Consider the following 18,607-nt stretch of genomic DNA (forward strand, 5'->3'; position numbering starts at 1 on the left):
ATTGTGTCGTTTGTTGCCAGTGTGCGACGGTTTTGGCGATGCGAGAAGGATGCAAAGTGTGTGTGCAGGAGACAAAGTTCCTCTTTGGGACGTCGTTGCTGTTAGAGAGAGACACTTGGCGTTCTGCCTAGGCCAGTTTGGGTGTAAGTGGTTGGTGCCAATGTTTCGCCGCGGCGCTGTAAAAGCTTGACGTCAACAAGGGCGCCTCGAAACAGTGTGCGCGATGGTTCGTGCAGGACCAAGCTTTTCCCAGAAGTAGGGAAAAGCACGAGGCAGGGCAAGGGAAGCAAAGGATGAAAAACGGAATCGAGATGTGACAGACCCTCAGAATGAAGTCTCCTGCACTCAAAAGAGGATGCTTACCGAAAGACGAGCAACAACGGAAAGCAACGAACAGAGTGGAGGAGAGAGGGGGGGAAGAGACGATCGGTGACGGGAGAGGGGAACGAGCTGTCTTTATTTATGGAGAGCCGTGTGCAAGAGGTACGACAGAAGAAAATTATTTGTAGAGCGATCGGCGGTAGGTCTCCAACGGCACGATGGGTGGGACCTCCACGGCCGGGGATGCTCTATCCCCGGGGTCTTTTTCTTGTCAATTATTATTTACCGACAATTTACGACGAACAAGCTTTCCTTGTATGGTATCTGACCTTGAGAGCACGACATAAGCAAACGATAACTGGGTGGTCTTGGCATGATTAGTATGTCATACGTTTGACCAACCTTTTGATTCCCAAGGACAATGGACGGAGAACGATATGAAGACGACACGAAAAGATACAAGAAAGAAGACCGAGGGAGGCAAGAAAATAACACGGCGGGGTAAGGGGAAGAAGCGGAGGTAAGTGAGGAGAAGAGAAAGCAGGGATGTGTGGGCGCGAGCCCTCGTGTGCAGGAGGAATGTGGTGTGGTGCCAGGAAACGACACGGGGGAATCGACGATCGCAAATGGACGACGAAAACAAAAAAAGAGGGTACCAAATGGAAACTCAGGATCCTACGACGTTCTGGGGGTTGCGGCGGCAGAGTACCAAAGGAAGAAGAAACGGGACAAAAAAACCGGCGCACGGCGCGTGGGACGTGGAAAATGAGACGGTGGCTCGGGTGGCTCTCGGTGGGGACCAGCAAAATATACGACATACGGAGTCATGACGACGCACAACGTCCAGTGAAAGAAACGAAACGAGCAAAAGTACCAGAAGAAACAAAAGAGGGAAAAAGTGCGCGGGCGCCGCACGCGTGCACCGAAAACCCCACAGAAAGTGGGCGACGATCTTGCACGAAAAGAGAAACACGTCTATCGTGCCTCGAGGTCATTTTGTCCTTTGTCATTTTCATGGTGGAGATTGGGCGCCGGGACCCGGTTTCTTCGAGCAGGAAATATTGACAAATTACGCTGTGGAAAGAGATGGAAAAGAGATGGAAAGAGATATAAATTAAAAGAAAAGACATAGTTGGATCAGTCAACAATATTACGAATATGCACAACGCCAGAGAAAAAACCCGTCGCCAGCCTCGCCATCAGGTTATGCTGCAAACATATCGCCTCTCTATCCCCCGGCCTGTTTTCCCCCAAAACAGGGATAACCTGGTGACTTCTCTCTCGATCCTTCCCTCCCATCTCGTGCCCGCCCCCGAATTACGGAGGATCTCAAAGTGAAAAGACGCATGGCAAAAAAAGATATAATAAAATAAAATAAACGCGGAACAGGCCAAGTCACGCGATTGTCTTCCATTTCGAGAAAAGCAGGGGTTCAAATCCTTTTCTTCCTTTTCTTCCTTTTCTTTTTCTGTTTTCGACTAGAATTGTGCGGTTCTTTTTGGTGCTGCTCGTGCTCGTTATTTGTCATTGTTCATCGTTGTTGTATACTCTTTTTCTCTTTCTTATTCACGGCGCCTCTGTGCCGACGTCGCTTCTCTGCCGGATTCCCGTTCCGGCACAACAGTAGAACAGAAGTAACGCGCATAAATGCGTCCCCGTACAAAGAACTACCAAGGTCGACGCCACACCAGGAGAAAGCTGAGATGATGTAAGGAGTACGTTGACGACACACGACGACGGCAACAGCGCTTTCGGAGGGCTTAGATATGGTGATGACTGGAGTGGCTGTGCAATCTGTCCACAGTCAACTTGGTTCCGTTGCATATGCGACCTATCTCAGAGAGCTGTGTCCGCAGGAGAGTAGGAGAAAAATCAAATACTTTAGAAGGATCGTAACAAGCAACTCGTCCTCGCAGCTTTGTTCCTTTTGTAATTCCTTCGCTTAAGTTTAAATTTTCAGTTTTTTTTTATGGATCCCTGCACGTCGCTCACCCGAGACATCGTGTGAGAATATCACGATAATACAAAGGAAACAAATAGAGTCGAAATGTTTAACAGCAAAGTGCTAGACCGAGGATATAATGCATCTCGTCACGCAGCGATGAAAAAGGCGCATCTGGATCGCCTTTTGAGTGTTACGAGACTTCAGATGAGAATGGAGAAGGATGCTATGAAAATGAACCCTTTTTGATCAACGTTCGCCCACAGGCTAGAACACTCGACAAGAGCGTCGTATGGAGCCCATCCCTGTCTCGACTCTTACCTCTTTATACCTTTTTTATTCGTTCTTTTTCGGTGACCGACCGAGACCAATTGCCCAACATCTCGACGACATGAGCTTGTGGAAGAGCTTGTCCTCATTGTAATGTGTCGTTCTCCGTAAATCATCCCGCAATGTGCTCCGGTGCTAGCTGCAGACTTACCACTAATACATGTTGAGAGTGTGAAATACCTTTTCTATTTTTTTAAAAAAAAAAAAATTAGAGCAAAACGTATTGATTGTCTCCATGTAGTCTTGGAATGTCGAACATCGACTGTCGAACGTAGTCCAGGCTCGGCAATTGTCTCAATAGGCTACATGGCAGAACCTAAAACCAAGCGCCTGCGTTTCTGTAAAAGTGGTTGCGGAGTGGACAAGTCAATGAGGAAGATCTGCCCCAAGCGCGGGTCCACAATGGATGATGTTTCCAGTCTGTGGATTAGAAGCATGCACTACAGAAGTTAGTTGCCCTAAAACAAGCAAACAAGTAATATCCCGAACGTAGTAATAAATCCGCACAACGACCATCGTACCACCTGTTGTCCGCGACAGATCTGGTGAACTCTTATCCAGGCGCCTTGTATTACGGCGTAACATCCCCCACCGAGACTCCGCCGGATGGGGCAGGCCTGGTTGCAGTGCATGCCTTCCGCCGGAGCTACTGAAAAAAGTGAGGTTTTCCCTTCTTTTCTGCCCGTTCTCCATGTCGTAGTTACTCCGTTCGGTGCCCAAAGGGCTACCCAAAGGCGCCGTTGGAGGAAAATTTGTGAGATCATGGCTCCCTCCATTATCCACATACGTTAGTTCGTACTAGAACGCTTCAGGCAGGTCGGTAGGCTTCCCCAATGTCGATTTTGCCTTTCCCCCTCATTCCACTAAACAACACTCACAACCTCCAACCCCCGTCTTTTGCGCAGCTATTTTTTAAGAATCTCGCCCGTTCTCAACTTCTTCCCTCGTTCCTCAACCACACCGTAAAGGACGCGGCATTGTCCGTAGGAAGAAAGCAACCTACGAAGACGTTCAACTTAAATCCTTTTTATTTTCGTGAAGCTCCAAAATACAACCTAAAACCCCACGCGGGGGGAGAGAGGGAAGCAAACGAAGCAGATGTGGGAAATTGACGGTGAAAATGCGGAGGCGAGGCAACCTTTTCGACTCCATGGAGATGATGGCCAAAGCGTCATGTACATCTTCGTAGGATTGGATACGATAATGAGGCGGGAGAATTGGACTATCACGTCAAGTTCTCGTGAGATATCGGGAGCTCAAGCCCGGGGTAAAGAGGTTGTCAAATTTCGAGAGCAAGACGGAGATCAGGACGGGACGTAGCTCGAGCTGGGGAGAGAGAGAAAATAAGGCCGTAGTCATGGCATCCAACATAGGAGCCATTGAAGAAACGAGCGTTCTGTTCTTTCCTTCTTGCATGGACATATTTACCACTCAAAAGGTGACGTAAAAATATCAGTCATTGACTTGATCTCGAACGCTCAAGCTTTTCAAAGCATCATCAAAGTTCCATACCAACTGTGCTCTCTCTTTCCCAAGCTCTCGCTCATATACACAAAAAGCGGAGGCGAGCCAAAATGCTTACGATGCAAAACTCGAGCTTGCCAATGTGAGGATAGAAGAACAAACAGAAACAAATAAGCAAGCCAGCCAACCAGGCCAACCAGATTGGGTCACAAAATAGGTTGTCCCTCTCAAGCAAAACCGGTGTCAATAGTACAGTGGCTTTCTGAATCCAAACATAGAGGTCGGGAACCAGGGACCAGGGGAACGAACTGCCTGCCGGATTGATGGACGTTAAACAGGCCGGTTGATAGTCGGGCGCCCCGAGATGTGGGATGGTCACATTCGGTCGTAGCCATGACACCACATGAATGGCATACATGGATGGGGTAGGCAACATTGGGGATATGGGATAGAGATTGAAACATGGGGTACGAGAAAGAGTAGGGAGAGATCCTCAGATCGTAACGGGCGACGAAGCTCTCGACAAAAACGACCATTAACAGCAGACGAAAAGTATCCGCTTCTTTTTTTAAAAAACAAATGAAGTTAAAATAAAATAAAAAAACAAGTCGGTGAAGGATACGTCTGTCTCCTCTTCCATCCTGCTTAGAACGCAATCTCATTTTGGGTTTGATCCTATTTCCATCGATGCTCGAATCCCAGTGATGCCAAGCTTCGTCGGCAAATTCGGCAATATCAAAGACCAACTAGCCCTGCCGGCAAAATCGGTAAATTCTGCGCCGGCCGACAACAAGTCCGACCGGAATAATTGATGGCGGCCAGCCGCCGGAACTGACCGCTGACTGATTTTTTATATCATGACCGGTTCCTTTCTGGGGTTGTATCGACAAACAAAACGCAAACATTTGCAAAGGACCTGGACACCGGCATGCTCTTTGACCCAACCTTTTCTTGTGAATGAAACCATCAGACAAGCAAGGGACGCCAACATACAAACGTCGACGTTCAAAGGGACACGCTTAGCCGTAAGTCATCACGAAGCGAAACCATCGAAACCTGCTTGGCACACACTGCTTTTTCCCTCGTCGAACGTTTTGTGTCGCTGTGCCTGTCACCGTAAACGGTCGACAGTAAAGCTTCCGCTTGGCTTCTAGCCATGCCACCAAGTATCGTCAAAAGCTAAGAAACCACGAGTGACGTTCAATGGGCAGGTTCGGCTCTTTGGCTTCGAATCTAATCAGAACATGCGCCCCGGACAATCTAACCTCATTAGATCTGTCACTCTGCGGTTCATCCTCGACAAACGGAAAGGGTTCACAGCTGACGACATGACAAGACAGAAAAGGAGCAGAATTGTCCACAGCGAGAACAATTTGCGCAAGCGGCGACACTTCTTGTGTGACGGTCATATCTCGGCAGCTAGGCGTGAAAGCGGTTCCATCTTGGTCCAGCATCACACTCCCACAACGTTGTCCTAGAATCTGCTCTAGGAATTTATGTCCAAAGAGCCGGTGGGCCACCGAGCCACCGAGCCACCGAGCCTTGCCCGCTGCCCCTTCTGCCCGACCTTGCCGCCACCCGGCCGAGCACTCGCTCTGCACAACAGGTTCTGATATCGGAATCTCACGAGCTATTTTGTTTTGTCTAGTGATGCCAGTATGAATCCCGTTCTCCGAAAGGTCAACGATAGTTGCCGGCAAGCAGCGCCGAGGACAGACAAACCGGAACCTGTGGCGGTCAAATCCACAGCAGGGTAACCTGGCGTAGGCGTCGCTTCGTCCCAGCCCACGAGTGGCAAAGTCGGGATCTCGATTCGGTGTGCCAGTCGAGCTCGAGTGAGTCAAGAGATGAGGCAATGAGGTGGATGCAGTGTCGTCTGAAGTTTCCAGGCAGCAGAACCTTGATGTGGGCCGCAATTCGTTTATTATGGCAAACAACAAGGACAGCCAGCTTCTCAAGCTCTAGGATGGGACAGTTGTGTCGTCGTCTGAAGTCAACTTCGGCATCTCATAGGACCCCAGACCAAGTCACAAACAACTATGTTTGGGGTCAGTCACGCCAAACGGCCAGTGCCGAGCCTCCCGACAAGTCGTAGCAACGGTCTGCCGAAATGATATAAGCTATCTCGGCTCTGTCAGCTCTCTCCTTGCTTGATTTGAAACCCACTGGCATTTGGTTTGCTTGGAATTACCACCTCGAGGGCAACAATTGCGTTGCCTCCCGAACTCGCCAAAAGATAGCCTGGCGAGTTTACGATGTGCGTCATCCCAAACTCTACGGGCTCGTCGGGACGCGCGGATACGCAGTCCACGTAGCATCCCGAGCCTCGTTGGCAATCTGTTAATGATGTGTCCTTGCAGCCAAAATGGCACGCCCGGCACTGGGACTTTTATCCAAGAATATCATACCAGCAAACGCGCTGTTGCCGTTTTGGCGTCTTTCCGTGACAATCAAACCTTGCTTTGTTTTGTCGATTCGATTTCCGTAATAAGGACATGCCGCATCATACGGTAGGTTTTGTTTGCCGAGTTGAAAATAATCGGATTCGCGCATCCGTGGACCGTCTTCGCCTTAATTTCTCCCGGCCCTGTACAAACAAATGCACTTTACTCGGGCTGCACCTTCCGACGGTCTCCAAGCGATTTCCGCTTGGGTGTTCTGGTAGTGTTCATTTTGCTCCCATCGCCGGGGCCAAGGAAAGGCACACGCAGGCGCGACAAAAGGACCCGCCAGGAAATCATGAGGCAAATATGGCGCACAAGAACCACAAAAATGTTCGGTTGCCGAAATGTGCGATGCCGGCCGAAGGCCACATTTACATGAAAAAGAAATAGCATTCAAACACAAAAAGCGAAATGACGAAAGGAAAGCCGGTTCCATAGTTTCCAAAGTCGCCGTTTATTCGCCTTTGTCGGGTGAGCACGGCAAGAGAAAGTCAGCCATCAACACGTCCCAGGACCCGCTGCCTAAGCACACAAATCAAATGGTGCCGAGCGTTTTGCCATTCCTCTGATCCCCGAGGGCCGACTGGGCAGACGCTTTTACCAGCATATGTTTTGATTCGTTCGTGTGAATTAGTATTTTGTCTCCTGTCTTTCTGGGGACAGCGGCTTGTGTCAGTCGTAGTCGTGTCGTGTGCCTCAATTTTCGTCTCGTATTCCACTTGGTACGACGGATCTGCGGCCTGATGTACTCCGTAAATTGCAAGTTTGGTGATTGCAGTGCTCCGTGTGTGTCCTTGTACTTGCGTGTTGAAAATCTGACAGCGCACCGCTGGCGCATCGGAACACCGGGGTCGACGTCCCCCCCCCCCCCCCTCCCGGTCACGGTGGTAAATGGCCAAACCAGCGGCCTCTGTAGCGTTTAGGAGTGCTCTGCCCATTCTCCTTTCCTTTTAGGGCTGTACTTTCTTGAAGCCTGAAATGGGCACCGTAATACAGAGTCGTAGGGAAACGGGGCCCTGTCCGCCTCGCTCCGTTGCGTCGTGCGCGTAAATTACGACGCGCTTTGCCGAGAAGAAATGGGGCCGCATGAACCCACATTGCCACTCTGTCGGTGCGCTGGTGATTAAAATGGCCCAGACCCCGACAAAATGAAGAGACAAAATAATCAAAGGGAAAGAAGAGGGCCAGGCGACATCCATACCTAGGATCGACGGGAAACAAGCTGTGTACTGTGTAGCAATACCTCGTAGGTATGTGGTGCTGAGTCTCCGCCACGTAAGAGGCCGGAAGTGAGACAAGCCGCCCGTCCGTTCTCCTGAGCGAATGTCGATTTCGCAGCTTGATCTTGATTTTGATTTAGCCGGCGGCGAGGAAGCAAACACAGAGGCTGGACAAGAGCTAGTAGGTAAAGACAAAAAACCATCGAGAGAGGGAGGCCGAATGCGATGCACAGGCCTGTAAAGAGACCCGAAGAGCCGATTCGAAGCATGCACTTCGCCAGCCGGTTTGGGGTTTGCTTGCCAGTTGCCGTATTGAGGCTGGCCGAGCACGGCCGAAGGCCAGCAGGAGTATCCAGCGCTGCGCCCGGTCCATTGTGCATAACACATCTCATGCGACACTTGTTGGGGCCAAAGTCTGAGCCGTCGGAGGCGGTCTGAAACGTGAGACACGGCGCAACGGGGCTGCCCCAATTGGACATGAGAGAAGTGCTTCAAACCGCCCTCTCATTTTTCTTGGCCCCTATTCCTTTCTCGTCGCCCAACCGTTCCGGGATCTGTTCATTTTCTTTCTGCTCTTTCTTGCGCCCTTTCATGTTTGTTCTACCGTGTACCGTCTTTCAGGGATCGGGTGGTTGGATAATTTGATGAGTATGGCGGTTTGACAAGGTCGTTTGACCGGGGGTAGAAGGGAGGGTCGCCCCCGGAAGTAGGTGTAGTCTTAATGTGCCGGCCAGCTTGCGAGGCGAGCGTTTACGAGTGATTTGTGAAAAGGGGAAAGCCGGTGACAAAAGAGAACCAAATACGACGTATTGCCGGTTGCTCTTTCTTTCCTGTAAACATGTTCGTGGCTCTTTGTAAAAGTAAAATAGAAGGAACGATGAAGAAACGCTCATGTTAAGCAAGGACGGAAGGTACACGGAAGGCACCCACACGAAGCACTGGGCGAGACATGAAAAAACACGGCGCCATCTTTGGGGGAACTGGTTTTGGGCACGGAAGCAAGTGGGGCAATCTTCCAGCTAAATTGTGCGTCCCGGTCGGGCTTGGGGCAGTGGCACGACTGTTGGAAGAGAAAGAGGTGCCTAGGCCGCAGGAAGGGCAAGAACGGCCCCCCTAGTGTGCGAAAGCCAGTCCGGTCCGCTACCGAGCACCTTCACGTGCCTTCCATTTGTTCGATACCGTGACCTGTAACTGCCGAATAAGTAGGCCGTTTCATGGGAAGTGCCCAAGATGTGAGAAATTGAAGCAATAAGGAAAACAAGGTAAGTATAATGCGGGAAGAGGACACGGAAGCACTGGAAACCCACGGGTGAGTTGGCGATTCCAAAACTCTGCAAGATCTCGGGCGACGTGCGCATGGATAGTCTCACTCCGAAGCAAGGCATCTTACGTGTGCAGGCTCGCCGTCACGGAGCGGAGTCGACAAACACAACCTTGAGCTAGCAGCCAAGACCTGATTTGCTCGGCGCATAGCCCCGATCAGCACGCAAAACACTTGATACCTGAGCGGCCGACGGTTACTGAGACTCGACACCCCCCTTCTTCAGAGACAAACGACTGGTGGCAAAACATATCGCCCCTACGAGGCACTGAGGAGCAGATGGACACAGCGACAAGACCAACTTCGCGACGACGTGGTCCGGACGAGTTCAAGGGCAGCAGCATCTTTGGGAGAAAAGGATGCAAAGGAGAAAAGAGAAAGAAAAGGGGGAAAAGTAGAAAAATGATCAGGAAATAGAAAATACCAAGGCGACCAAGTAGAGGCGACGCAAATTATGATTCCCGGTTGCTCGTGACATTCGGTCTGAGCCAAGACTTTGAGAGCCAAGCGAGCCCATGTGTCACTCGACAGGTCGCCCGATCTTTTCGTTAGTACTCCGTAGTCCGGTTGTCGTCACGCTCTCCCTAGCTTTCCATGGGCTTGTGGTTTTCTCATCTCTTCCCAAATGGCCACCTTGTGCAAGAGAAGATACGATAAATCGTGCACTCTAAAGTGCTGGACGACCTCCGTAATCCCAACAGTGATTCAAATATGAGCAGCGAAAAAGGCGTTGTTGGGTGCAACCTGCCGCCAAAGTTTTCCGCCCTGCAAATTGCAATTTACGCGTCTGGACTGCGGCCGGGACACCATCCTGCCGCCCGGCCAGTTGTGTCTCTGGGAAGGTCAAACCAACCGTGTTTGGCTAGGACTGGTCTTGGAACGGCCGGGGTGGGCTGAGATTTTCCATGCACAGTGACTTCGCTCGTGTACCTTGCTTTCCCACTCTTCAATGTACCGAGTATGACACGCAATCACAGGCGGTCGTGTGTCAGGCATACCGGAATCGAGGACGGCGCCATTTCAAAAGTTGTGCTTCGCTCCAAGCTCTCTTTGCATGGTGAGAAAAGGGCTTGGAATTTTGTTGGGCAAGGAGCGGGGGAAATGTCTCTTTTGCGGCGCTAGCCACTTGATGCCACGGGAAGTGCGGCCTCTGGGAATGGGAGCGCCAAGAGAAGCGCCGTAAAAGTCGCGCAAGGTGCCAGAAGGCCGCCAGCCCGCACAATGGGCGAGAGTCTGCCCCGGCCGTGATTCCATAGGCGACGGGCTGCTCTGTGGCCCCTTGCCCCTTCTGTAAACGTAGTGTATCGCGTCTCTGTATCTCACAATGCTACTACCCTAGAGCCTACGTCGTACTTCGCCGGGAGGCCGGGGCTGTGGCTCGACATTGCTGCGCCGTGGAAGCCGGCAGTCAGCGTCATCAATGCAGGGTAAGGGGGGATGCAAGTCAGAAGCTCCTTCCTCCTCCTTCCTCGCGATGCAGACAAAAGTTCGTCCTACGTGAAAGGAGGCAAGGTACAGAAATCAGTGGACTGTGGCCGGGGCGTACGAACACCGCACAACCTGTGTCGCCCTGGTCGCGCACAACGCCAAAAAAGCAGGCAGGCATCCCGTCCGCACGCCCTCGCTGGTCTCCGTGCTTTGTGGCGACGGCACGCAGGCCAGCAAAAACCTTGGTGCTCCGGAGCCAACTCGCCAGGCTTTAGCCAGCAAACAGAAGTCGACCCACTTTTCAATTTCCCACTCTTTTCGTTCTTGCCTTGATCGCCTGGCTTGGTGCTGTCTGTTGTCCGTCCCTTCCCCTTCGAGCCCCCCGGCATCATCACCCGATCCGCCCGTGTTCGTTGTTTCTCAATTATTTGGGCCTTCCGTCCATCATTTTTTCACGTCTGCTTAGTGTTTCCCACATCGTATTATTAGGCGTCATTCTGGTTATCCTGTGTTCGTTCCCAATTTGCGGCCGGGTGTTGTTGGCGTTGAGTGCACACCCCCCTTTTTTTGTGTGTCGCGCACCGTCCACGCCCCCCTTCGTAGCCGCCGCCCCGACCGTCCGTCCACGTCTCCTTCTTTCTGACTGGGGCTAAATTTTCCATCCCGTCATCCGCCCACCGCCCACCGCCCACCGCCCACCGCCCACCGCGCCTTCCACTACCGTGACACGCTGTTGCCCACCGCTCTCCCGCTCCTGCTCTCCCTGCCCCCTTTGCACAGCTTCCCCCTTTCCCTCTCCCGAAACGTAAGGCAGTATCGGCGCCCCTTGCTCTTTTTTATTCTCTTCAGTGTCCTTCGGGCCTCCTTTCTTGCTTGTGCTCGCTATTGCGCCGTGTCGTTGTGTCTGCTGTCCTTCTGTGCGTTGCCTCCTTTATGCAATCTTTCGTACATCCTACAGCGTGCTCTTGTGTCAAGATCGCTCTGGCCCGGGCAGGCCGTGGCTTTTTTAGAGCAAGTCCCGAAATAACATTGCTCCAGGCCACAGCCGAGAAAAAGAGGGAAATGAAGAAAGAACAAGAAAAAGAAAAAAGCAAAAAGAAACGAGGAAAAGGGCCACAGGCCAAAAGGGCCGCCCCAGAAAAATAGCGCCCCGACCGACGCCGAAGCGTAGTTTCTCGTCTGACCCCCGAACCTCAGCCCTGGGGCTGACCCAACACAGGCGGCCAAAGAGCCCAAGCCCTGCACAAGCCCCCAAAATAGCGCCCAAGCTCGCTGCCACCCGCGCATTGCGCGTGTGCCTCTCCGCCGCGAACCTCCGTTGCCTTGTCCGGCGCTCCTGCTCCTTTGCCACCTCTGCGCCCTTGCCCTCACGCGCCTCTTCCGGCCCTTTCCTTTTTTTCTCCTCCACCTGTTACCTTGTGGCCCCTAATTTGATCCGCGCACTTCTTTCCTGCCCGAATTCCCTCCCGGCTCTTTTCTTCTCCATCCTCGTTTTCTCCTCTCCTCTCCCGCCGACAGTTTCTTCCCTTCACCACATTCTTTCTCCTCCGTCCATCAACGCTGCTTTGCGTCGTCAGCTCGGGCGTCTGTCCGCACCACCATAGAACCGGCCTCACCTTCACAATCAGTACAGTATTTGGCACGTCGCAAGCTACTGCCATCTGCCACTTTTGGATCTCCACCGCTCAGCATCCTCTCCTCTTTTCCAACTCCCTCGCTCCCTCCCACCAGGCATATATCCATTATCTCTAGACAGGTTTTCGACACCGAACGTCGCTCACCACCGCACTCACGATGGCCTCCGTCGTCCGCAGCACGGCCCTCCGCGCCGGCGGTGCCTGTGTCCGCTGCCGCAAGGGCAAGACAAAGTGTGTCTACGAGAACGGCCGCGCGCCGTGCAAGAATTGCGCAAAGGGCATGCACGAATGCTACCTCCCCTCAGAGTCGATGAGCCATGGTGGACAGGGTGTCTCTCCGGCTCGCATCCCCCAGCGGACGCGCGAGTCCCTCCCCAGCGACAGCCGGGTGCCTGGTTCTGGATCGGCCGACCGCGTTGTCCTCACCTCGTCGGCTTCGCGCCACTCGCTTGGCAGCGCGGAGAAGTAAGTTTATTCGCCCTCTCCGGTCCTTTTCCTTCCACGTCCCTCCTCTGCCGAAAGTGGGCTTCCATGCTCCGGCGGCCTGTAATCACCAAACATTTCGTACTCTCTTGCCTCTCTTTGACGTGGCCTCCCAGACCTCTACGGCCTTTGCAAAAGGTCACCTCTTGCTCAAGCTCCCCTCAAACACCCCCCCCCCCCCCTTTCAGCTTCGCCTGGCACGATACATGCTACCTAACCCCACCTGAGACATTCACCAGCGTGCACCTCGGATGTGGTTTCCAGCATATTGCCCTATTTTCGTGCACTTTATATTGGCCCCGTGGAGTCTATGTTGTACCGTTAACTAACCATGCCGCCTCTATCACAGGTTGACTCCAGAACTTATGGCCGAGTGCGAGCGGGTTATCTCGAAGACACTACCTGCATGCGTTGCCTTCCATAAGCCGTCCTTCCTGCAGCAGCTGAAGAATGCTGCCCTCGACCCGTCGATGGTGCACGCCCTGCTGACCACTGCTTCTCGGTAAGATAAAAAAGAACAACCTTGAGACGACTGGTGCCGACACAATTTCTAACTCCCTATCAGTTACTCTCCCAGTCTCATCCGCCGGTATGGTAGCCACGGCGGCGGCACGGCTGCTGCGGAGCACTTTGCTCAGAAGGCGAGCAACTTCATCATGCAGTCCCTCGATCACCCGAGCCTTGGTGACATTCAGGCCCTCTGCCTCCTCGTTATCCATGAATGGGGCTGCCGCAACGCCGTCCGTGCATACATCTACCTCGGCCAGGCCGCCCGCATGGCCCAGATGTACCGCATCGTGCAGATTCACCAACCCTCGGATCCCGACAACTTCCTAAAGGAGGAATCATTCCGCCGCACTCTTTGGCTCATTTACATCCTCGACTGTTTCCTCACGAGCAGCCCTGGCCGCCATCCTGCTCTTTCATCGCTGGACATTGTTGATGTCGCGCTCCCTTGCCAAGACATGAACTTCAACTTTGGCAGCCCCGTCTTTGTCCGGACACTCAGCGGGGTCGCCCCCGGCGTTGCCCCCGACCCGGATGCCGCTCTGGCCGATGTTGGCGAATTCGCTTATATTGTACTGGCGACGAAGGCCTGGCGCAGTGTGGTTGAGATGATGACCACGACGTCCATCGACACCTTCTCCGAGGCTCGCTGCTTGGACCTTGAGGCCGAGATTGACGCCATCCGCCAGTCTCTCCCCGTCCACTTTGCCGACAAGCCTGGGCAGATCAACCTGCACGTCACCATGGGCAGTGGCTTCACGTACGCCATGATTCACTGCCTCTTACAGTGTGCCACGATCTTTGTCAACCGTCGCCAAATTCTGCAGATCGTTACGGCCGAGGACTTCAATGCAGATGAGTGGCGCAACAGCGCTCATACCCAGCTCGTCGACAAGATCTTTGCAGCCTCCCATGGCATCATCTCTATGCTGGTGTCGCTCGAGAACGGGGCCGATAAGGATTCCATCCTCTGCTTCCCCATCGTGATGCTTTTCTCCGCCTTTACCGCTGGTTCAACCGTTGCATACTTGTATCTCAAGGGACTCGCCCCCTCCAACGTGACCGACACGGCATTGCTCATTGTGCGCGATAGTTTGCGTCTGATGAATGACGGCGCCGAGTCGTGGCCCCTGGTCATGCCCTGGAACCGCCATCTGACTGTTATGGCTAAGGTCCTACGCGACATCAACGCGCGCGAAGATGCGCCTGGATCGCCTGAGCAAGCCAAGGCCCGCAATGGCTCGCCTTATCTCAAGGACGATGCTTCGTCGCAGCCGGACACAAACCCCGATGCTATGGACTACGACCATGCGGGCGGTAACGCGTCGCTTGATGCCGAGCGCAACAATTCGGTTGACCGCGGCAGCGAGCCGCCCGCGCCCAAACGCACCGGTGGCATTGCCACTATCAACGGTGGTTCTGCCGGTGCCCCCACCCCGGCCCCCGACAGCCCGCCTCCGGAGCCTGTCAACAAGCAGGAGTCGCCCGAACCGCGCTCCAACTCGAACCCGCCGAGCCTGACGGTCGACATCACGGCCAAGGAGCTGTGCAGCGCCTTCGAGAGACAGCTCCTGGAGCTGGACGACCTGGCAGCGTTCATGGGCGGCGGTGTCTAAACTTCGCGTTTACATCATCTTGTACTTTGGAACATTACAACCATACCCGTTTTGTTCTCTGCTTTTTTCTCCTTCTTTTTCTTGCTGTTCTACGCGACAAAACTCTTCTCAACACTTTTTACGATCTGTTTCATGTTCGGTTGTTTGTCACCATCTCTCCGGTTTGACGTCTTAACCGGTTTTCGGTCATTTGATGCCGTGTTTGCATGTGACAGTCTTGTCTTTTGTTTTCAGTATTGTTTTCAAACCTGTACGGATATCAACATCGGTTGCAAGGAGCTTGTTACTTTCTAATCGGTGTCTGCGGAGTACCTTTGTTAACTGTTGTTTGTATCGTCGTCATGTATGGAATATGTCAAGGGATGGCCCGCGGCTGCTTTGAAGGGAATTTGTTTACTTGTTTGGTCTTTTCTTTAAGGGGATTCATCGAGGCAACGAATGTTTAGGGAACGGAAGGTCGAGAGAGACAAGAAATTTTTCAATTTGTGGCGTTTTAGTATTTTCTGTCCTTTTTGCCCTTCTTCTTTTTCCAACTTTTAACTTCTGATTTTTTTTTCAACCCGTTGAGATTATTTGCCATCTTACAGTCGGTTTTTTGTTTCTATGCGAGTCGATTCGCGTTTCATTACTGAACAACGTGTTTCTGACGAATATTCCCCTCTCATTTACTTTCAAGGCGCTCAATCCGTCAACCTCGGAGGCTATGTGTTATATTCTGTGTGTTATGCATCACAAAAAGTTCGAACCTTGTCAGTTCGCGGCACTATTTTCATTTCCAACAATTTTCCCTCGTACAAATTATTTATGTTGTAGTATAAGACTGTATTAATTTTAAGAAAATGACGGCCATCAATGACGAATAATATTTAATTGCCTTTGTAAATCGGCATTTTTCTTTTCTTAAAAGAAAAACCAAATTACAAAATAAAACTAGCAAAATAAGCACGTAGTATTTCTAAACTTCACACAATTTCTTATACTACGTTACGTATCCGTAAACTAACACCGTGTATATCTAAAACCAATGCCGAGCAAGACCCGGGTTCAGGACCAACAAACATAACCTTCATATGTTTCTGCCACACCGCAATATGTTCGTTGTGCGTCATGCCGGCTGTTGTAGGGTAGTTGGTCGTGGTTGCTGCCGCGGTTGTACCGGACACGCCGTAACAGGAGTAAAATATGCCCTTAAATGTTCAGAAAATATTGAAAAATCCAAAAAAATTAGGCCGGGTCTGCCTCTGTGCCAAGGAAATGCAAAACAGAAAAAGATATGATTCGCAGATGGTAGCTTGCCGCTCAGTCGGATGAAGAACCGATCGTCTCGTATATGGTTAGCAGTGCCGAACCCTGCTTTTCTTGCTCCTACCCTCCTCGTAACGCCACTCATGATCCTCTCTTCCGGGTGTCCACTCATGCGGCTGTCTTGGATGCGGAGCTCTGCTCTCCGGTCGACTGCTGTACCGATGTGTCACCCGCCCGCTTGACAAGTGCCTCGAGAAGCTGCTTCAACTCGGTGACCTCAGCGCGCAGCTGCCGCACTTCTACCACGGCAAGCTCGTCTTCGACGTTGGGCTTGACGTTCTCGACTGTCTTCTTCCACCCGTCCGCTTCAAAGTCGACACCAACACCAGTCACAGCGAGCTGCTCCCACTCTTCAACCGTGTCGTCATCGTCATCGCCGCGGCGGCGGTTGCCCAGAATGTCATACGCCGTCCGGGTCTCAAAATAGGCGGCGATGAGCAGCAGCGGCGAGTACAGGATGCCCATGACAATGTCGTTGATGCGCTCGTACATGCGCTTGCTCATCCACCATTCCAGCGGGAGCGCCAAGAAAAACACCTCGATGAGGTTGAACGGAGGGATAAACACGTTCTCGTCCGGCGCGCGGACGAACTGCATCGTCTTGTGCGCAAACAAGGCTAGGTACTCGTCGTCGGCGTTCTCGTAGATATCCTCATACGCCGAGTTGTAGAGGGCGATCAAGATGTTGAGCAGGACAACCATGACGATAAACGTAAAGCAATAGTACAGAATGATGCCAAAGGGATGCCCGAACTGCTCGAAGCCGTCAAAATCGGGGCTCTGCATCACGGCGTTGGCCATGGCCTGCACGATGAACGTCACGTCGCTGAGAACGAGATCTTCCGCAATGTCCAGGCCGATAAAAGCCTGCAAAAAGCCAATGACGATGACCACCAACAGGGCGAAGAAAATGACCGACTCTTTCATCATCACTTTGAGCACGACGAGCATGGCACCGAAGAACCGGTAGCTGTCCAAGTACAGCAGCAGGCGGACCCAGAACATGGGTGCGCTGACGGCCAAAAAGTTGTAACTCAGTTCGTTAAAGTGCTCGCGCGGTCCCTTGCCATTCGGGTCATCGGATGGCGCCTTGGAGAAGGCGATGAAACGCATGATAAGACTGACAAAGAGGAGCGAGTAGAGCACACCGTTAAAGGCGTCCCAGAAGCCGAGAATGTAGTATCCAGCTTTCCAGACTTTGGCAAATTCGTCAAAGAGGAAACCGCAGGTGAAGAGGTACAGAATAATCTCGACGATGTCCAAGTCTCCATTGCGGTTGATGGTGTTGATAGCAATGGTGTAGAGCACCAGGTAGAGGATGGAGAAGAGCACTTGGACTGCATTTTGGTACATGGGGGCGCGCATGCGGTCTGGGTCGAGGTGCGAATAGAACGACGTGTTGTCGCGGTCCTTATAGTCCACGAAGCTCGAAGGATCGTCCTCGTCCTGCACGAGCCATCCTCGCCAGAGGTAGTTGATACATTTTTGATATCCCGAAGAACCGATGACACGAAGAGCGTGCAGGTCGACGGCCTTTTCGATGACGTTGGAAGGTAGAGTCGGCTCGTTATTAACGAGAATCGAGTAGCGTTTGAGGAGAACCGCGTGCATGAGGTAGTTCGTGTCTTCCTCGCCTTCGATGCTGTTTGGGAGTTTAGAAACAATGTGGCCCGGACCGCAGTAGCAAAAGGGTAACGCAATACGCACATGAGCTTGGCTATCACCTCGCACGCAGTCGAGCGAATATTGTGCATCTCCGCATCCCACAGCTCAATATGGGCTTGGTGCCAGAACCACCGTTTGCAAATAAGCAAGCAATAGACCTGGGCCGTTAGCAACTGTGCACAGCGAAAGGCCAGTAGTGATGCCGGCCGCCCGGTCTCCTATATCCCATCCCCAGCGCGGAATCTACACATACCACGCAGTCCTTGTTATCTTCGCCACCGGCCTCTTTGGCCGCTTGGACGACTTTTTTCGTAATGACCTGGCTATGAGAGCGCGTAATGACGTCTTCCTCCATGTCGCATGGAATGCATTCTTCGATCAAATAGCGTAGACGAATCGCGATCTTGGTCACCTCTTCGGGAGGAATGGCCGACTCAATCGTGTCTTCGACGTATGCCGGGAGAACTGAACACGGGACGGAAAGGTCAGCACGACTGTTCAGGGAGAATTGACGCTACTACATCATAAATTGACCACGTACGTCGTCGTCGCGTCTCTTCCCACCACCGATCGTGCTGTGCGTGAGACGGATGGCGGTCCCATCCGAGCAGCCGGCGCCAGCCGCCCGAGGAACGGTGATTCATTGTCGGCAGGAGACGTATTATGCAAAGAAGCTCTCGTAGCACGCATTGACCGTTGTCGTGGTCGTTGTCTCCAGCTCTGCAAGTGCTAATTGGATTTTGGCTGTACGTTGTATGAATGAACCTGCGAGAAGGTGGAAGCGGGGAAAGAGGAGCTCAAAGAAAAGAGCTGGCTGGCACCCTCTTTTTGCGGCGTCTTCTTTCTCCTCTCTCTTTATCTGCCTGTCGATTGAGTCCGATGCTAGCGCGAAAGCACTTGTCGCGAATGGGGAAAACAAACTGG

The 18,607-nt window shown here is 52.4% G+C and overlaps 3 protein-coding genes across 3 annotated transcripts; 2 read left to right on the plus strand and 1 right to left on the minus strand.

The window, feature by feature from the left end:
* Nucleotides 1–12,264: 12,264 nt before the first annotated feature.
* Nucleotides 12,265–12,576, plus strand: SPBR_03364 (uncharacterized protein; the record flags this gene model as incomplete). Its single annotated transcript, XM_040761666.1, has 1 exon — nucleotides 12,265–12,576. One exon carries the CDS (start codon nucleotides 12,265–12,267, stop codon nucleotides 12,574–12,576), a length of 312 nt encoding a protein of 103 aa, XP_040620633.1.
* A 379-nt stretch (nucleotides 12,577–12,955) lies between these two features.
* On the plus strand, nucleotides 12,956–14,713 carry SPBR_02625 (fungal specific transcription factor domain containing protein; the record flags this gene model as incomplete). Its single annotated transcript, XM_040760928.1, has 2 exons — nucleotides 12,956–13,092; nucleotides 13,168–14,713. 2 exons carry the CDS (start codon nucleotides 12,956–12,958, stop codon nucleotides 14,711–14,713), a joined length of 1,683 nt encoding a protein of 560 aa, XP_040620634.1.
* Nucleotides 14,714–16,126: 1,413 nt separating this feature from the next.
* Nucleotides 16,127–18,327, minus strand: SPBR_02444 (potassium ion channel; the record flags this gene model as incomplete). Its single annotated transcript, XM_040760747.1, has 4 exons — nucleotides 16,127–17,660; nucleotides 17,726–17,841; nucleotides 17,937–18,148; nucleotides 18,225–18,327. 4 exons carry the CDS (start codon nucleotides 18,325–18,327, stop codon nucleotides 16,127–16,129), a joined length of 1,965 nt encoding a protein of 654 aa, XP_040620635.1.
* Between the last annotated feature and the right edge of the window lie 280 nt (nucleotides 18,328–18,607).

Source organism: Sporothrix brasiliensis, assembly GCF_000820605.1.
Source record: "Sporothrix brasiliensis 5110 chromosome Unknown Cont17, whole genome shotgun sequence".
NCBI lineage: Eukaryota > Fungi > Ascomycota > Sordariomycetes > Ophiostomatales > Ophiostomataceae > Sporothrix > Sporothrix brasiliensis.